General features: G+C 33.8%; 1 protein-coding gene across 1 annotated transcript; it reads right to left on the bottom strand.

Annotated features, from left to right (window-relative positions):
* Window positions 1-3,930: 3,930 nt before the first annotated feature.
* On the bottom strand, window positions 3,931-11,542 carry SRX (sulfiredoxin). The gene is made up of 5 exons (XM_012210564.4): window positions 11,383-11,542; window positions 11,120-11,286; window positions 4,470-4,503; window positions 4,277-4,370; window positions 3,931-4,170 (listed from the first exon to the last, which is right to left on the bottom strand). Exons 1-5 carry the CDS (start codon window positions 11,453-11,455, stop codon window positions 4,155-4,157), a joined length of 384 nt encoding a protein of 127 aa, XP_012065954.1. The 5' UTR covers window positions 11,456-11,542; the 3' UTR covers window positions 3,931-4,154.
* Between the last annotated feature and the right edge of the window lie 8,565 nt (window positions 11,543-20,107).

The raw sequence follows: 20,107 nt of genomic DNA, 5'->3' as shown, positions 1-20,107 counted from the left end.
CAAGCTAATGATCTAAGTTCGAGCTTAGCTAGTTTACTAAACGAGTTCAATAATTTGGTTTGAGTTCAACTCAATAAGTTTGTTAAATAGGCTCGAGCAAGTTTTTATAGAGCTGAGACTCCAGCAACTCATGAGCAACTTGTTTCGTTTACCATGCTTTCTAAAAAAAACAATGGTTCTGTCTAAGGAGATTAGGAAGTGTGTAGTTGTTTCTTTTTCTTAATTTTTTTTAAATGAAAACATGAGAAAGTAGAAGCATCTCCGTACAGTATACAAAAATTGGAGTTCATGACAATTAAATTTAATATGCTCATTTAAAAAGTTATCTACACCCTTTCTCAATGAGAGCTAATTTTTAAATAAATTATTAAATATAATTGAAAAGAAAATAAAAACTGAATTCATTATTAATTTAATGAGTGTTTGAAATAATTCTTACATGAAAATTCAATTCAATTTGAATTCTTGCATGTGAATTCAAAATAAAAATTAAACCTTTTCCAATAATTTGGTGGACTGACCACCGGAACTGGTCAACTTGAAAACTCATAATTAATCTGATTTGATTTGATTTCAAAAATCGAAAGCTATAAAAATCAGATAGAACTAGAGGTGACCACGATGCCGGAGCTACCAGTTTCGGTCCCAAAAAATATGGAATTAGAACCCAATGAAAATTGACGGCTTCAATTCCAGTTTAGAATTGGTTGATTAAGGATTGTAATAGACCGATAACAACTTCAATTTAGGTTTGGAACTGGCTGGTTTTGGTTTCGGTTTCTTAACAATTTTAATTCTTATAGTTCTCTAGCCTGTTTTCCAGCCGATTCGCATAATTTTAAAATCTAATAAGTAGAGGGCATTTTTGGTTCAAATTTAAAAAAAAAAAAAAAATTATGAAAGAATTTTCAATTTGAAATTCTCTCAAAATCGAATTGGTCAAGGGTGAAGTCAAAAATATTGTTTATATGCATAGATAAGATTGGATTGTGTGTTTTTCCAACCTTTCCTTTACCCTTCATGGAACTTGAATTTTCTCTACTTGCCATTAGAGAATAATAATATGCAAATTGAAAAAATTGAATATAAAGAAAATTAGAGAGAATATTTAGAGATTGAAGAGATTGTTTGAGAATAATTATAAACTAGAGAGCTTAGATAGATTGAAGAGTAGAGAGAAATAGTTGATGTGAGGATGAAAGAAAATAAAAAGGTGTTTACAATAAATACAAAAAATGTAAACTCTACAAATATCTTTAAAACTAAGGTCATGTTTGGTTTGATATAATCAACTATGTAATAGAACGGAGATTATATTACATAATTGATTACATTGTTTGGTTAAATTTTTTTTGGACAATATAATATAATTGAAATTACATATGTAATCTTCATTACTTAAATTGATGTAATATTCATTACATGAAAAAACACATGTATTATCTATTACATCATGCAAATGCAATACCAATTACATCAAACTACCCCAATAAAAACTTTATCATTCAAGGCTATTTAACACTATTATCTCACCACCACAACCACCAACATCGTTCCACCACCACCACCACCTCCTCAACCACTGTATCACCACCACCACTACCTTAATCATCACTACCACCATCGCTTGATCACACCACCACCACTACCACCACCACTGCTCCACCAACCTTAGCACCACCTCAACCACCACCACCACCACCACTGCTCACCACCACCATTAATCCACCATCACCACTCCACCACCACCACCACCACCGCTCCACCACTACTGCTAATCCACTACCACCACCACCACCACCGCTCCACCACTAATGCTAATCTACTACCACCATCACCATGACCATCACCACCACCACTCCACCACTCTCATCACCACCACCACGACCATCACCTCAACTATCATCGCCACTGCGCCGCTGCCGCCGCCGCCACCTCAACCACCACGACCACTATCACCATCACCACCCACCTCAACCACTCCACCACCTATGTATTTAGCTCTTACATTTCGCGTATGCATTTGAATATGTAAAAATAGTAAGTGGTAAAATCACAGTTACTAAATTCAATCCCAATAGTCGACTCAATTGACAATATTCAACTTATTAATAATAAGGCATTTTTCTCATTTACAAAATTTCTAATTACAATAATTTTGGTTTTGGTTTTATGATTTACGAAAATTTACTGATAGTATTATATTTGCTAAAATGCCATAAGTAAGTTTAAATGGTTTAATAAAACTCGTTTGAATTTAATTAAAATAATCAAGTTTGATTTACTCTCTTTTTTAACAAATCAATAATAAGTTGAAAATTAAAATAATGAATTTTTTAATTGAATATTGGTATTGAGCTAATTACAAACAAAGCAGCACAAAAATAAAAAGATTTATACAAGGGTATAAAATTTGTTATTCAAATAATATTGATTATTGTTTCTAAATCCGCAAGAAAATTGAAATAAATTTCTATTATTTTAAAAAATAGACAGGCTATGCTTAGAAGTGAGCAATTTGGAACTCAGTTATTTATCAAACTTGTTGTTTGGAAAAATTATTATGTATTTGACCAAATAAAATGAAATAAATTATTTATCAAACTTGTAGTAATTCACATCTTGCTGACGTTAGTTTCATATAAAAAATTTACTTATACCGAATATATGATTCCACAAATAAGTCATAAGTTGTTATATCGAACCAAATTCTATAATTTATTGTTTTCATATAAATAAAATAAGGTACGAACTGTATGATTTCAAATTTATGGAATATATATATATATATATATATATATATATATATATATATATATATATATATATATATATATCTTTGATACGGTTGTTGTTATTTTCATTTGTCAAATATGAAAAATTATTTGAGGTGATAATGGTGGTGGAGTGGTGTTTGAGGTGATGGTGGTGGTAGAGTGGTGGTTGTGCTGGCAGTGATGGTGGTGGAGTGGTGGTTGTGATGGTGGAGTGGAGTGGCGGTGGCGGTGGCGATGGCGGTATGTTTGGTGGTAGTAGTGTTTTAATTACATTACATATTTACAAACAAACATAAAAATGGAATGGTAATTATATTCTATAAATTTTCTCAATTACATTAACAAATATAGTAATGAAATCTTAATTCCATTATATTTTTTATTGTATTGCATTACATTATATCCAACCAAACATGCTTTAACTGTTTTATAATCGTTTATACTTGTTGGGAGGGTTAATTGGATTTTCACCAATTTTTAGATTTGTTGGAATTGCTGGTTCTAACTGGTTCAATGCAACATGATCCTTATCAAACCGCGGATATCCGACCGGTGCTCCAAACGCCAGTTCACGGTTCCGTACTGTTTAGTATGAATTAAGTGGCCGAGCATCCAAGCGGCAAGGAAATAAAGCTTTTGCCTTCATCTTTATTTATTTTGTAATCCTTTTAAATTTTATTACATTTTAATCACTATTAACATTTTTATTAGTGACATTTAAATCAATACTATTAATTATAGAATAAAAATTAAAATATGTTCTCTCTAATTTTTCTAATTTTTCGAATTGAGAATATATAGTTCTATTATATATATATATATATATATATATATATATATATATATATATATTACATTCTATATTAATAATTATTGTTTTAAAATACATGTTATTTTTTATTTTTCATGCATAAAGCGAATGAAAATTATTATAACAAAACTATACTTGATTTTTAACATATTTGTAATTTTATATAAATAATTGTGGATAATTAAAAAAAAAAAAAAAAAAAAAAAAAAAGGGAAAAACCCAATTGAATGGAATTGATCTGATCCAATCATCAAACCAGTTCAATGTCCGATCCAGTTTTAAAAACATTGATTTGGTAATCACATCATAGCCATGGATTAATTATAGTTGGTAGAGACTTAATAGACAAGAAGTTTTAACTTTTATCTTATTTACATGTTCAGTTTGCCTATGGTATTTCTATTCTCATTGTTTCTAAGAAATATCAATTAAATCTCAGAACAGCAGTTTGATTGCTTTATCAATCATAAATTGGTAAGATTGTAAAAAGGCGTATCTAAAATTTGAACAAACAGATAATCCAAGCAGGGTTGCAAATTCGCTTGGACAGTTCAATCTGCTAAAACTCATCGGAGATGATGCCTGTGCATATAATAGAACCAAAAAGCAATACAGAACTAACAGTCAGAGGTTAATTCTAGGTAAACCAATGAGAAAATGTTATGCATTACCCAGCCATGAAACAAACCTCAGAGTTTCTTTTGTTCCCCGTCGAACTTTGCAGCGAATTGTGGGCAGGCCAAGCCGCTGGTGAGCTTCATACCGATGACAACCTGAGAATCCTTTATGATATAAAGCAAGCCGTAAGCTTTCAACATAAAAGAAACATATATGCACGAGGCTATAAGATTTTAGAATGAGAAATTTTAATGAGTGCATACCATAGTAAACTCCATCAACGTCAAGAACATCTATCTGCAGCAGGTATCAACAGTTTAATGTCAATATTGATGTGTACATTAAAAAATAATCCCCCTTTCCCAACAGCTTATTTGTCTCAAAAACTAGACAGTTGAAAACAGGTGATTTTTATGAATGATTAAGGGTGAAATTAAAGATCAGATCACGGGTTAGATTGAGATTCAAGTTTAGGTGAATGAGCAGATACGTATTTATGGTAAATCAAATGCTTTAAGGAAAATGATAATCTTATCCCTATATTTCGCTAAAAATAACTACTTCATTCCTATGTTTTGAAAAATAGACTGTTTTAATCCCCCATGTTTTCCTAGTGTTATACACTATTGTCCTTTTGTCAAAAAAATCCAACTTTTGCAGATAAGTGCCTTCTGAAATGGCAGAAATACCTTAAAATCCCTCTCAAATTTGCTTTTCGTGCCAGAGTAAAAATCTCCATGTGTAACTAAAAATCTCACTCATAAAACTAAGTCTCCGACAAATCTTCAAATCTCCATCCTTCAGCAGGCTTAACTTCATATTTCCACTCAATTTTACAACCATGTTCTTTCAGAAACACTTTTACAGTTGAAACATACTCATTAAACCCAATATTCCCATCTACAATGCTATAACTAAAACCCATTGCTTTTGGATCAATACATAACAGTTTCTACTTAGTCTAATTCGCTATTCTATCACCATATTAACTAGTTTTTTAAAACCAGAATAGTAATGGACACATCCAGGTTTAGCAGATATACCTTCAACAGGAACACAAGTGGTGAGAGTTGGAAACCACTTGTTTAAGCCAAAGAAATCTTCTAAAAAAGGCCAAATTTGCATATCTAGGTGTGAGAAGGGTTGGAAACCATAAGTGGCCCTGATGATGATAGAGATTTGGGTGCGAGAGGGGTTTAAGGGTATTTATGTCTTTTAGAAGGAACTTAATGACAAAAGTTTTTTTTTTTAAAGAGAAGGACAATAGTGTATAATGGTAGAGAAAAATGAGGAAAAAGTAATCTATGTTTCAAAACAGAAAGATAAAGTATTGTTTTTGGCAAAATACAACCTATGGTTCCTTGAATTTAAGCCTACAAGTTAGGCTATTGCCTGTTCATGAAATTTTAAAGATTAGGCAATAGCCTATGCCATAAATAATTTGTCATCGGTGACAGCCTATGGGAGGAAGAACATGCATAGGTGATAGCCAACTTGCCAAAAGGGACCCAAGTAATCTTCTATGCCCTCAAAATGCTTTAACCGACCCTTGTCCTCTCACCTATGCAATTCCCGAGACTAGGTTACCAATCATTGAATGACCACTCATGCCAGAATACCATACAGCTCATGCCACTAGCAAAATCTCATAACTTGACAGCCAGAAAATTGGCGGTCACGAAACCAACAAGTTAGAGTAACCTTCAAACGTGTCATCGCCTATAAATATAGAACTTAGCGAGACACAAACAATGTGTGAGGAAGAGACAAATACATGAGAGATATATATCCATCTTTCCTTCTCTTAGTTTAGGTACGATAATTTCATTCAATAATTAATTACCGTAAATTGTTTAGAGAAAAATATTGAGAGCTTTGGGTATATACTTGGATTCAAGATTTTGAATGTTATCTCCCATTTGGACTTTGCATTTTCATTATTTATTAGTGAATTTTGTTCTCCTTCACCCATAGATGCAGGTTTATGCTGAACCATATAAATTTGTGTCTCCTCTATTTTCCTTCTATTCTAAATAGATATCTTCACCCAATCATAACAAGTGGTATCAGACCAATTTCCATCCTAATAAGTGGTATTAGACCAATTTTTGACCTAAACAATGCTATCAGAGCCATATCGGCTTAATTTCACCTGTGGTTCCTCCACTATAGCTCCTATTACATTGGCATTCCTAAGATTCAATTTGTTACGCAGAAATATACAAACTTCAATTGGTGTTACACAAAAAAAGACTCCGTCTAATTTTCCGTTTAACATTAAACGGAAAGCTGATATAGACAGTATTAAAATAATTTAAAATGAAAATGTTTACCATGTCAACTTTGCTTACTCAACCTTGTTTTATCTCTCTCCTCCTTATCCCTTACCATGGACACTCAACAGACTATATCACTTTCTATCCTTCTTTTCCTCTACCTCGTTTCCTCAACCTCTACCTCTTTTGCTCAACCTCTATCTCAGATCTTACTCACACCAACATTTAATTCAAATTTTGTTTCAATGATTATCTTTTTTTTTTCAAAATCAAAAACTTAGATAGTAGAATATAGCATTCTACCATAATATCTTCGAAAAAAAGAAATATTTTACAGTTTCTTTAACAAATTTCATTAGTTGAACTGAACAATAATTCCCTTAAAAGTATTTCTTAGGCAAATTCCTATTTTCCAGAATTTAAATGCTTTAAGCATTTAAAACCCAATTGCCAAAGGGTCACTCAATCCCAATTTCAAACACAGATAGAGAAATCAAATCTCATGTATTTGAGATAAAAATACACTCTTTTAAGTATAAATAAAAAGAGTCAAAGAGATCTAAACTGCTAATTTGTTGAATATGAAAGAGATGGTGAGCCTGAGAGAGTCGATCCAGAAGAGAAAGGATTCATTCATTATATGCACACGCCTGATTAACAGACTCAACTTCTAGCTCACCCAACTGAGGGCAAAGCCGCTCCTCCGCTTCCTCCACCAGTTGGAGTCTCCGCCATGCCTTTTGTAGCTCTTCTCTCATCTGCTCTTCCCTTTGCTTGCTTCCCTTGAGTGCTCTTTCTAGCTCTTCATTTCTTCCCTTTGCTTGCTGTCCTTGAGTGCTCTTTCTAGCTCTTCGTTTCTTTTATTTAGGATAAACTGCTCCTTCTCCTCTACTTTTACTATGGCCATTGCTTGTTGCTGCTTTTGTTTTTTTTTTTTACAAAGCTTTGCTTATTTATTTATTCTAAAAATGGGGATGCTTCAAAAGGTGGACAGTGATATAGTGTTAAGTGTCTATGGTAAGACATAAGGAGGAAAGAGACAAAACAAGGTCGGGTGAGCAAAGCTGACATGGTAAAATTTTTTATTTTAAATTAATTTAATAATGCCAATGTCAGGTTTCCGTATAATATTAAAAGGAAAATTAGACAGAGTCCTTTTTGTGTAACGCTAATTGAAGTTTGTATATTTTTGCGTAACAAATTGAATTTTAGGAATGCCAATGTAATAGTGGCTATAGTTGAGGAACCACTGGTGAAATTAAGCCGAGCCATATCATAACAAGTGGTATGTGAGCCCAAGGATTCTGAGCATGCTCTGTGGTTGCAGTTTAAACTGATCTTCCACATCAGAAAAGATTTTCTTGGTCTGATATCTATTTGTTTTAGGAAGTGTGTTAATATTCTATAGCAACTTGAGATACTATGGTGACAACAAAGTCTGATATTGAAAAATATGACAGCCATATTAGTTTTGCCTTATGGCAAGTCAAGATGTCGGTAATTTTGACTCAAAATGGATTGCATTAATTATGGAGAAGTTATCAAAGGAGATGACTAAAGATTAAAAGGAGGAGTTAGATGAAAAAGGCCTACATCCAATTATGTATAACCAATGAGGTTTTACGAGAAGTCGTTAATGAGTACATATTGAGAGTGAATGGAAGAACTGACACCATAATTTAGCTCTATTATTCTTGTTGATAAGGACTCTATTGCTTTGAGATTTCCATACATAAAAGAAACATGCATCATTCAGTATATGGAACATAACATAGGTGAATAACGTAATTTGTGAGATTACATTGCTTGATCACTTGATGAAACTTTAGTGCATGAAGAGAAATTGAAATGTATAGACGCATAATATTCAAGTTCATTTATATTTGATTACTATGTTTCTAGTATTCAAACATCTCTTGCAATACTAGAAATGATTAGTCATAAAAACAACTCAATCACAAATCTTGACAATTTATTATTTAGATCAAGTTCGAGTTCAGATTAATGGAATGATTTCCAAAGTTTTGACCTAATAGGTTCAGTTGGGGGCTCATTAAGAATTTTTTTGACATTAGGTTGAAATCGCTTTTTTAAACTGATGGCCTGGGACCAAAAGGTCCCAAATTCAAATCCCCACCCTCTCACCGTTGAATTTGTAATTGCTGCCCTTTGTAGGTCAGGCTACCCATGATAGGGCTTTGATGTAATTTGTAATGATATATTTAAAATTGTAATTGTGAAAGCCTGCTTAAATAGTAGCATTGCCCAAGTGTAGATATTGTAATATAGCCCTTGTATAGTAACGAATGGCAAAAAAAATTGCTTTTTTCTGAAAAGTACCATCTTAAATGTTGGAAAAACCAAATCTATAATGTCTTTCAGCTGGTTTGAAGCTTTTATTACTAAAATTTGTGAAATTCACCTTAAACATAAATTTCTATAACTTATAATCAACAATTTGAAATGTTGGAAAAAGCAATTTGATAATGTCTTTCAGCTGTTTTGAAGCTTTTACTACTAAAATTTGTGAAATTCACCTTAAACATAAATTTCTATAACTTATAATCAAAAATTTGAACAGTCTTTTCACAATAACAGCTCAAACATCAACATGCACGCCCTAAGTAGAGTAAACCTCTCTTCAACCGCTTTTAGTGGACTCAAATATAGATTATGCATTCTTTGTGACATATAGAACCATTGTATCTGTCGCAAACAACAATAGTGTTTATAACCTACATTACCAAATTATGGCCATCTTCCTTTCACTCCATAAGTAGCACTTCACCTACCCAGCACATTCAGTATCTTTTTGCTACTTGAGACTCGATGTACTCTTTCACCAATGATTTCGGCCTCTCAAAGACTTTGCTACCTCATCATTGCTTGTTGATTACTCACTTACATGTTACTTCACTAGCATTCCTTATTAACAATTTCACGTCATTGTGACACTATCTGGTTCCCTTATCATTCTACTTCCCTCACCAACCATATAGCACTCTCAAACTCCTAAGACTGTCCACTCCTTTTGCCCTCTCTAAATTCCTTGTGCATTACTTTTAGATAACTATACACGCCTCCTCAAGTATGCATCCTTATTTAAAGAAAGAACTATAGTTATTAAAGGCGCGCCTTCACTCAGGCTATCGCCTTTGGGTAGAGGCGTGCGCCTTTCTATTTTTTGTTTTCCAGAACAAGTCAGCTAGGGTTTTTTTTCAATATAAAGCTATCTAGCCAGCATCAGCTTACACAAAATAAATAAATAAATATAAAAGAAATAAAATGCAACAAAAGAACTGGTGATGTGCTTTGGTGATCCAACCTCCACTCCTTCATCTAGCACTCACCTTTGGCAATCTAGTCTTTAGCCCTAATCCATCTAGATATAACTCTTTCAATTTTTCTTCCTATATTTGCCTTCTATTTCTTTTCTTTTCTTAATTTTTTTGATTATACTCTTTTCTGTCTTGACTTTAATATCTTAAAATGTAACTTGTCATGTTGCCACTTGTTTTTTCTGATTTATGTGTGTTTCTTTCCATGTTTTCTACTTTTGTTCTTTTTTGTTTTTTGATTGATATCTTAAAATATATTTTTCAGATTTATGTATTTCATTCTTTTATTTTATTTTATATTTTTTGTGCCTTACTTCACTCAAGCACGCGCCTTCCCCTGGAGGCTAGCGCCTAGGCTCCAGCAGCTCTTTGTGCCTTAGTGCGCCTTGCGGCTTTAATTACTATGGAAAGAACCCCTTATCTACGAACTTCAATTCTCTTCATTCTCCAAAATATTGCCTTAATTAGAAGTCTCCTTGATTTTTATGTTCTAAAATATAATTCCATTTCACATTCCCACTCCAATACCATAATTTCGAAGAGATTAAAAGTCTCATTTGATATAAATCATTTTAAAATGTAGAATGCATTTGAAACGGATATTATTTAGAACTAATTCACAAATGAATTTTTACATTTGTTATGATGAGTTTTAAATGTGGAATTCAATTGAATTCTACATCATCTTTGTTTGTTATAAATTAGAATTGAATTCAATATGTAATAATATTTTTTAAAAATACCCTTAAAGAGAAATAGAGGAAAAAAGAAAATGAAAATGACAGATATAGAGGACAGAGAAAAAAAGAGAAGGAGCGGAGGGAAGAAAAAAGGAGAAGATAGAGAGAAGATAATATGGGTATTTTCGTTCAAAATTTACTTATTTAAGTTTTGAGAAATTCATTTATAATTTCATTAATTATGATTGAATTTTGTTTAGTTTATGTTAAATTTCACAAAATTGAATTCGTGAAATAAACATCTTTTAAGGGACCAAACAATCAAAACTAGAAATTGAACCGAAAATTTTCAAAATTTTATGAAATTTATTTATTCCAGCCAGGGGGCTTCCACAAAATTTTAATCTGTGTAATTCATTTATAATTTCATGTCTGATAATGATATGAATGGAAAATTCATTTTACTCCCAAAAATTCAATTTTATGAAATTCAGCATAATTAAATCAAATTACTCTAGTCCTCCATCTAAAAATCGGACAATGGAAACAAACAGAGAGCAAAAATAGGCAGCAACAAATTGAAAACTAACTAAAGAGAGTGAAAGTGGAGAAGACATACAGGGACCTGGAGACCAATTTGTTTAATACTGTGCATGAGGTCCTGAACTTTGTTTGGATCATTGGCTCTGGTTCGCATTAGAGGCCTCTTTATCTTCTCCAATGGAAGCTCCAAAATCACTGGTCCTCCATTTTGTGATTTACTAGTATCGTTACCGGGAGCAGCCCCTGAAACCCACGTATCGTTGAGCTGTGCATAAAGATGGAAAAACTATAGAAATAAAGATTGAAAATATTTTAAAAAAATATTAAAGGAAAAAGCACCGTTAGAGGAGGCTGAGATTGAGAAGACCCTCAAATTGGGTGCGGATGGCATTCGGAAAACAAGATTAGCCATTTTTTTTAAAGATATTTTCTAACTTGAGCCCCTTTCTGTATGTGCTTGTGTGTTGAGTGTGTCCGATAAGCAAATAATTATTAAAAATTAACTAAAAAAAGGAAAAATGTAATGTTTATTACCAAAATTACCCAAAGAAACGTGTGGAGTGGAGATGAGCGAGAAAAAATTATGTTTTATTTTATTTTCAAAAAAATTAAATTTTAATATACATATAGTTCGTTGAATGTGCATTTCGCGTTTCTATATATTTATCACTGGCTGTATACTCGTACTATGTACAGTTTTAATAATATATTTTTTGTTTTCTTCAAATTAAAATGTATGAAATTATTTGTTTAGTAATCAATATTACCTGTTACTTTTTTTTACTGACAATTGGAGAAAAAATAAAAAAATAATTATTATTGAAATGAATTTTTCTATAATATTTAAAATTTTTTAATTGAAAATCGTCATTTCTATATATATGTTGAGCGGAGCTGCCTTCTTTTTCATTTAGTCACAAATTAAATTATTAAAAGAAAATAAATAATATAATATTATTTTGATTATTAATTTTTTTAGTTAAACAATTTTTTTTTCTTAAATTAAGTCATTTGTTTAGTCATTTAGCTACAAACTAATTTCACTAAATAAGTTATTAAAAGAAAACAATGAATAGAGATAATAATGGTGCACATATATGGCTTTTAAAGCAGTGGTTTTTTTTTTTACCATTTAGTCACAAATTAATTTCATAAGTTATAAAATAAAGCAATTAATACCATTCAATTTTTTGGTATCCTGTTGAATAAATAGGGATTCTAACTGACATAATTTAATTTATTGTCACGACCTGTTTTTATAGCCCGAACTCGCAGTAAGGCCAAGGTAAGCTTAAAGCTCCCGAGACTCATAGTAAGCCTAAACTACAAAACCGATACATGCCACACACAAAATTTTAGGAACAGTAAGCCCATATAAATTAACATATATATATATATATATACATCTAACAAGCACACAATACTAGCCCAATCTCAGATGTGTCAAATAAAACATACTTCGAGCTTAACGATAATACATCTCGTTCATACTATGGGCTACTGATAATACATACGCTTAAAGAAAATAATGAAAACATCTATGGACTCATAAATTATCGTACCTATTTTAATACATGACTAGAGGTACATAATTCCTACAACTGCGGAATTTACTAACAGATAAATATAAAATAAGTCCTCGTACATATAACTATTTAATGAATTAATTTCTAAAATTAGCAAATTCTTTTCTAGCTCTGTGGTGTAGGGAATAGAGCTTTAATCGGGACATAGAAGAATCTACTTTCTGAAAGTTTAAACAAGAGAGATATGAGTTTATTAATGAATATTAATTATTGCACAAAACATGCATTCACACAAATGTGTAAATATATCAATCTAGTCATCCGCTTAGATATATGATAATGCAGGCAATCACGCAAATGACACAACAACATCAATCACAATTATTAACACCTTCACATAATCACATCACGTGGAAATTGGTCTGTGGAGTCACTGAAACCCCCGATGAGCCATACTCCCACATGGCCTATCCTCTCATGATGTGTGCACTAGGGAGCCAATCCCTCATACATGGCTGACCGGTCTAATCCTCACTTGATTAGCCCTCTCATTATTTTTTCATTTTCTCTTTTCTTTTCCATACCAACAGGAGGCCGCCTTGTGGTTTTCCATATCATCCACATCATATCATCAGATGCACATGGGGCACCGATCTCCCCATACATGGTCGATGGTCCGCAGACTGCCCTCACAAACCCATGGTGATCCACTTCATCCCAACTCCACACAAACAAAGCATACCATTATCACATCACAATTAATCAAGTGTTGCAATTAAATGTAAGCATAACAAACAATTAAACATCATGATGCAAGTGAACAATTAGACATTCACATTCTATTACAATTAAATAAAGGATTAGTAATTAACAATATATTATAATAATTGATCCTTAGAAAATAAATAAATAAATAAGAAAAAAATAAAATAAATAAAGAACTTTATTTATTATATATCAAGTTCAAGAATTAATCTAAATAAACCTATTAACTTAATTATTAATTATGACTAGCCTAGATTCTATCGAAATTCCGGCAAAACCTCCCCTAAAATTTGACTAACCACAAATCTCTAGCCCATCCATCGGGTAATCAATCTAACTAAATTCCCATCCTCCTTCAACAGCCATATCATCATTCAACTGTAATTCACAAAATTAAAAAAACCCTCAATATATAATTTTATGTAGTCATTCAACTTGATACAACATGATTATCAACCACCTTTGCTTTACATCCAAGTAATTAATTCTTTATTAATATATATAATTATAAATAAATCTTTATTTCACGAACTTTAGTCAATACATGAGTATCATTTATAAAATCCTAGACTAGCCGTAATGAACCAATGTTCCAATTAGACTTCAATTAAACAAACTTATCTTGTGAGTAACCCAATTCACATTTACTTATATACCAATATCATAATCATATAGAACTAAACTTCACCACAATATCTAAATTCACCACAATAATCAATTGTAGTCGGTATAAGTTAACAATTTCTATACTTCATGCCTTAACCTAATATAACCACAATTTTTAACAGTTAAATCTTAATTTCAGATTCTCCTAAAACCTTCAATCATGTTCCCCATGATCGTATCAATCACTCTCAATTTTATTATATCAACATCCAATCTACAAATACATATATGCACTTAAAAATTTCTAAACCAATTAATTAATTCCACTCGGCTACCATAATTACCATAAACTTATCAAAGTTAATTTATTTATAAAAGACCAAATATTCTTATTGATATATATATATATATATATATATATATATATATATATATATATAAAGCTATTCAAATAGTCTAATTTCTTGTTATTTAATTATAACTACTTCAACAATCATCTAACCTAACAAAAATGCTAAAATCTCCTAAATAACCTGTTTTCTTAATTTTTTCGAATTAAGTACGTTTATCAATTGAGCATCCCTAACAGGAATCATATTCAATGAACTATTTATTCGAACTCAACTTAATCCACTAAAAAATTAATTTGAGATTTATACCAAAAATTTAGAACTGGGTCTTGGAGTGTACCGATCAAAATTCGGGCGATGATTCCACAATCCACGCGAAGAGAGGAAGATTCTATCCCTTGGTGTCTCACCGGAGGCTCATCGCCGGTCGCTGGACCACCGCCGACGCCATCGTGCACGGTGGTTGAGAGCTCGAACTCCACCATAATTGGGCAATTCTTACACCATCAAGCTCCAAATTCATTCAAAAGTTCAATTTTGGCGTTAGTTGCATGAACTCAGTCCTCTATCTAGTCGGATCGGGGTTGCCGGAGAACCAAGGAGACAGCTGCGACACGACTACTCAATCGAGGCAAAATCGCAACTCCTGTGACACTGCGTTCTCCGGAGAGAAAGGAGAGAACGGAAGAGAGACCGCGCTTCTCCGTTGATGAGAGAGGAGCCGACGTCGCCGAAAAGTCATGTAGCAAGAGACTTCTTGCTTTTTTGTTTTTGTTTTTGTTTTTGTTTTTTTTATAATGAAGTGCCTATGGGGCGATGTAGCTGATTACCCAGATTTCATTCAGGCTGCCATTGTGTACCAGCAGAGGCAGCTTCTCCTTCTTGGTTTATTCTATGACATGTATTACCTCGGTGAGAGGGTGTATGAATGGGAGCTAGGCCCAGACTGGAGGAGAGTGCCTCACGACGTTCCATACTACATGCTTTCCACTAGATTTATCCGGCCGGAGTAGGATATTGCTACTGCTCGGAGTGGGTTGGCTACCACTGACCACTTAGCTACATTTGTACCCGGTGCTTATGCCATCTTTGTAAGTATAAACAATAAAAAAAGAATATATGCAATGCATATGCCATGTATGCGTGTAATGCAATTTCTGATATCTATGAATGTATGTAGAGAGCTAGCATGGCGCCTTCAGCAGGCCGAGGTTGGGGAACTCAGCGTGGTGCTCATGCTGGTCGCGGAGCTGGACACCGACCAATTGTTGTCGAAGAAACCAAGGATTTTGGCAGCGAGTACTCGGAAGAGACAGCTTCAACCATGTCTTGAGGGAGCCGCCCCAGCATATTTCTGCTGGTTTTTCTTCCTTCTACTCTTTTGTATTCGGACTCGATTGGGGAACATTTTGTAAAGAATCATTATTTTCATATATAAGAGGGCTAAAAACCATTTTCTTCACATATTTCTGATTGATATTAAAGTATTTGTGCTTCATAGCTAATAATTACATTGCTTATTGAATCCAAGAAGCGAAAACAATAAGGCAACATTTTCTGCAGTTGTTTGGCAAGTATTGGCGTGTGCCACTAATGTTGCAGTGGCAGCCAGCTGTCAAGCTGTCCTTTTATTCTCTTGTTATAAAAGCCCATAAAACTTGTTCACATTACAAAAGCTTTTTCTCTTTTTTGTATGAAGCTCTCACTCAAAAAATTCCCCAAACTTCCCATTTCTTCCACATTTTCATGGATCGATCCTTGGCACTTGCATTTAAAGCATTATTCTGCAGTCTTAGTCGTGAGGATTAGGATTGCTGTCACCATTCGAACTTTACGAGATGAGTTACTACCGAAACATTCGAGTTCAAACTAGATTGTTGCAGTGGTTGATTAACCACTTTGATCCTTCCGACAACTTATTTCAGCATAACGACTTTGAGATATGTCCATTATTTGAAGAACTCAGCGTCATTTTTAGGAGAATACCCATGATTGAAGAAATTCCTTCAATGCCCAGGCTGGACATAGACCTTGCTTCATTGACTCTGCTTGTCTTTGGTTTCTTGGCTTTTGAGATATCGTCTTATGACTTTGGAGCTAATGTCGTGTCCCTGTGACCGTTTGTAGAACGTGCAATGAGTATCGACCACACTAGCCCATTCTGGCCTTCTCTTGTCTGCTCCACCTTCTTAGTCAGTACTTGCTATTTAGTGGCATCGATGGCTATGGCAACCTTAGGCTGGTGCCCATAGTCGAACAGATGGCTAGATGACGCACACATTTTTCTCTTATTCTAGCAGAGACATTTACTTGCTGTGAGAGCATGCTAGGGATTCTAACTCAGTGCTCAATCCGATGGGGAGTCCACTTTTACTGCAGGTAAATGCATTTTCTTTTCTTCTCTCTTTTATCTCTAACTTTTGCTTAAGTCACTTTTGCAGGTTTTCGACTTAACGAGCTTTTCTCTTTTTATCATTATTTATTATCTATTTTTTGTGGTCTAACTGTTGCTTAACCCACCATTGCGGGTTTTCAACTTAATGAGCTTTTCTTTTTTTTTTTTTTGTCTTTATTATATTTTTTATTGCTCTTTTCTTGAATGCATTTGTAATTGTGGGCTTTTGAGAAGCTACAGGCGATGGCTCCACCATTGGACCATTTGATGTTCAATTATAGACCACGAGTCTATGTCTGATGTTACCACCGATTGATTGGCGAGACTGTGGAAGACTGAACTGCTATTTTTTAGGATCTTACCTCCAAAGGAGTTAGATGAACTTGCCCCTTGTGGTACATAGAGTGAGTCACAGTTTCCTCTTACATACTCTGTGTGCCCCAGTGTGGATTGCCCATGGCACTTACTTATTATCACGACCCGTTTCCGTGGGCGGACCGGCACTAGAACCTGGGTGGGCTTAAGGCCTCCGAGGCCTGTAGTAAGCCTTTATTAGTTAATCCATATTCTGTTTATAATTGTGGCTTCAGACCCAATAACTTTATTCCATAAATATATCAAAGAACAATCATATATTTAACATATATTCTTACTATTCAATTACAACCCATTTGGAATACAACTACGAAACCCCATAAGCTATAGTCTTTTACATTTACATAGTTAACATAACTATTAACAAGTTTCTAGTTTTGATATTTCGACTTAGTCGGGTTCATATGATTCTTCTTTCTTCCTATTACCTGAAAAACAAAAAACAGTAGGGAGGGGTGAGCGCCAAACTCAATGAGTAGGGTTAGATAACCCTCTCACCCCACACAATCACACATATGCTACGATAAATCGTTTTAGTCCTCCGACTAGTTATATGGTCATGTAGTTTGTCACACAAATTGCAATACAACAGCAAACACAATTATTATCATCTTCATATAATCACATCACGTGGAGATTAGTCAATGGAGTCACCGAAACCCCCGATAAGCCATCCTCCCACATGGCCCATCCACTCACGTGTGCACCGGGGAGCTGATCCCCCATACCTGGTCGACCGGTCTAATCCTCACGTGACCAGTCCTCTTATTATTTTTCCATTCTCTCTTTTCTTTTCCATACCAACAGGAGGCAACCCAGTTGTCTCCATCAAATCTAGATCTGCCGACGCACACAATAGGAGGCCACCCTGCAGGCTACCATAAAATCCAGATTATCAGGTGCGCCCAATAAGAAGCCGCCCTGTGGTTTCTATATAATCCATATCATTAGGTGCACACGGGGGCGCCGATCTCCCATTTACCCGGCCAAATTCCATATCATATCATAATTTCATTATATTCAGGATCCATATCACATAAACCATCCTCACAAACCCATGGTGACCCACTTCATCCCAATTCCACACAAACCCATAGTGACCCACTTCATCCCAATTCCACACAAACAAGGCACAGCAATATCACAACACAAGTAATCAAACAATTTTTAATGTCAACAAATAGTGTAGCACAATATGGCAATTCAACAAAATAATGCATGATAACATTTAGCCGTGAATGCATGAATGCATGCGGATGATGCGAATTATCTAACACTACTCACAGTTCCTTATTGTCCTTTACAGGACTATCTTTATGTCACGACCCATTTCCATGGACCGGACTGGCACTAGGACCTGGGTGGGCTTAAGGCCCCCGAAGCCCGTAGTAAGCCCGTAATAAGCATCTCCCTTAAAAATTGGATTATCCACTGTTAAAACATCAACATTATATCAATTAAATTCCAAACCACACAGCCCATCCATCGGGCAATCGATTCAATCAACAAATCCCATCCTCCACATTTTCCGTATTAACATAAATTTATAAATTTTTCTTTAATTCCTTAAATCAAAATTTTCTAATAATTTATTTAATACTGAAATTAACTCTCATTAATCAATAATTCAATATCAAATTTTTAATTTAAATTAGTTAACTCAAAATTACTAAAAAAAAATTCTGAGAATTAGCATAAATTGATTCATACCCCAAATATAATTTTTCTTGCTAGATCGGGGATTTACTCGTGCCGGATCGGAGCTACGCGTGCTGGAAGCGGCTGGACAGCCTAAGATCGACGCAGGAGTTGAGCTGCAGTGGTGGCACTGTGCGATCTGGTGGCGGAGCAGCTTGTGGCGCAACTGCAGGCTCGACAGATCTGCTCCTGGAGGTCGGCGGCACGCTGGAGCTGCAACAAGGCTGAGCACACGGTGGAACAGTGGCGGAGCTGTGGCTGGGTTCGCGAGGAGCAGCAATCGAGCGGAGGAAAACGGCCGTGGCGTGCGGCATAGTCCGATCGAGCTGGTGGGGGCGCGATCTGCTTCTTCCAGCAGTGGAGTCGCAAGCGCAGGAAAGAAAAGGAAAGAAAAAGAAAGAAAAGAAAAGAAATAAAGAAGAAGAAGAAGAAGAAGAGGAGGTGGCGGTGCTGCGTTGGTGGTCGGGAGGTGTAAAAAAAATGAGGGAGTGAGGTGAGCGCTGGAAATAAGGGGAGAGGGGAGAGTTCTAGCAGTGGTTTGGGCTGATTCGATTCAACTCCGGTTCGATTCAGCCCAAATCTTGGTTTTTATTTGATTTGTCGATTATCAATTGATTTTCGATTCGGTTTATCGCTGTACAAATTATTAATTTGCATTTAAATAATTACATACATTTTCCACGCTGTCAGTTTATTAAATTTAAATGAAAAATCTTTGAAAATAAAAATTCGGGTTATTTCACTTTATTACTGCATGCTTCCAGCATTTGTCTTCACCTTTCGGGATTTATAAACATCTAAAATAATAAGAAAATTCTAAATAAGAGGTCTAATTCGAGAAATGTATCTTATCTTAATTATTAGTTTTGGTTACTAGTCGCTTTACTCATATATCAAATTAAACTGGATATTTATATATATATCATATTCCCTTATTTATTTATTTATTCTAATTTTATAACTTTTAAATAAATCTTCTAATAATATTAATAATAATAATCATTAAGAATAATAATAATAATAATAATAATAATAATAATAATAATAATAATAATAATAATAATAATAATAAATATAATATTAATAGTAATATTACTAATAATAATACTAATACCAATCAAATTTTACTTTATATTAACCTACAATCATATTTCCATAATACCATTAATTACCTGTCTATACCATAAATTATGATTCCTCCTATTTATATTTCTTAAAATTTCGAAAATTAACTTATATAATTATTAGCTAGAATTCTTATTTCAATATCAATCTTATAACTAATACTCATGAACTATATTTAACAATGTTCAATTTAATTCACTTAAATACTCAAATTAACTCATTAA

The sequence above is a fragment of the Jatropha curcas genome, chromosome 10, assembly GCF_041381405.1.
Source record: "Jatropha curcas cultivar XTBG-Jc1 chromosome 10, XTBG_Jcur_1.0, whole genome shotgun sequence".
Lineage (NCBI taxonomy): Eukaryota > Viridiplantae > Streptophyta > Magnoliopsida > Malpighiales > Euphorbiaceae > Jatropha > Jatropha curcas.
Note: the sequence above shows the minus strand (reverse complement) of the source record. Positions and strands in the feature narration are given on the sequence as shown.

Excerpts from the sequence above, each read along its gene's own strand:
- SRX (XM_012210564.4), bottom strand. The coding sequence starts at position 11,455 with ATGGCTAATCTTGTTTTCCGAATGCCATCCGCACCCAATTTGAGGGTC. Across the intron at positions 11,287-11,382 it reads AATCTCAGCCTCCTCTAACG|GGGCTGCTCCCGGTAACGAT; the intron begins GTGCTTTTTCCT and ends CGTGGGTTTCAG. Across the intron at positions 4,504-11,119 it reads AAATTGGTCTCCAGGTCCCT|ATAGATGTTCTTGACGTTGA; the intron begins GTATGTCTTCTC and ends TACCTGCTGCAG.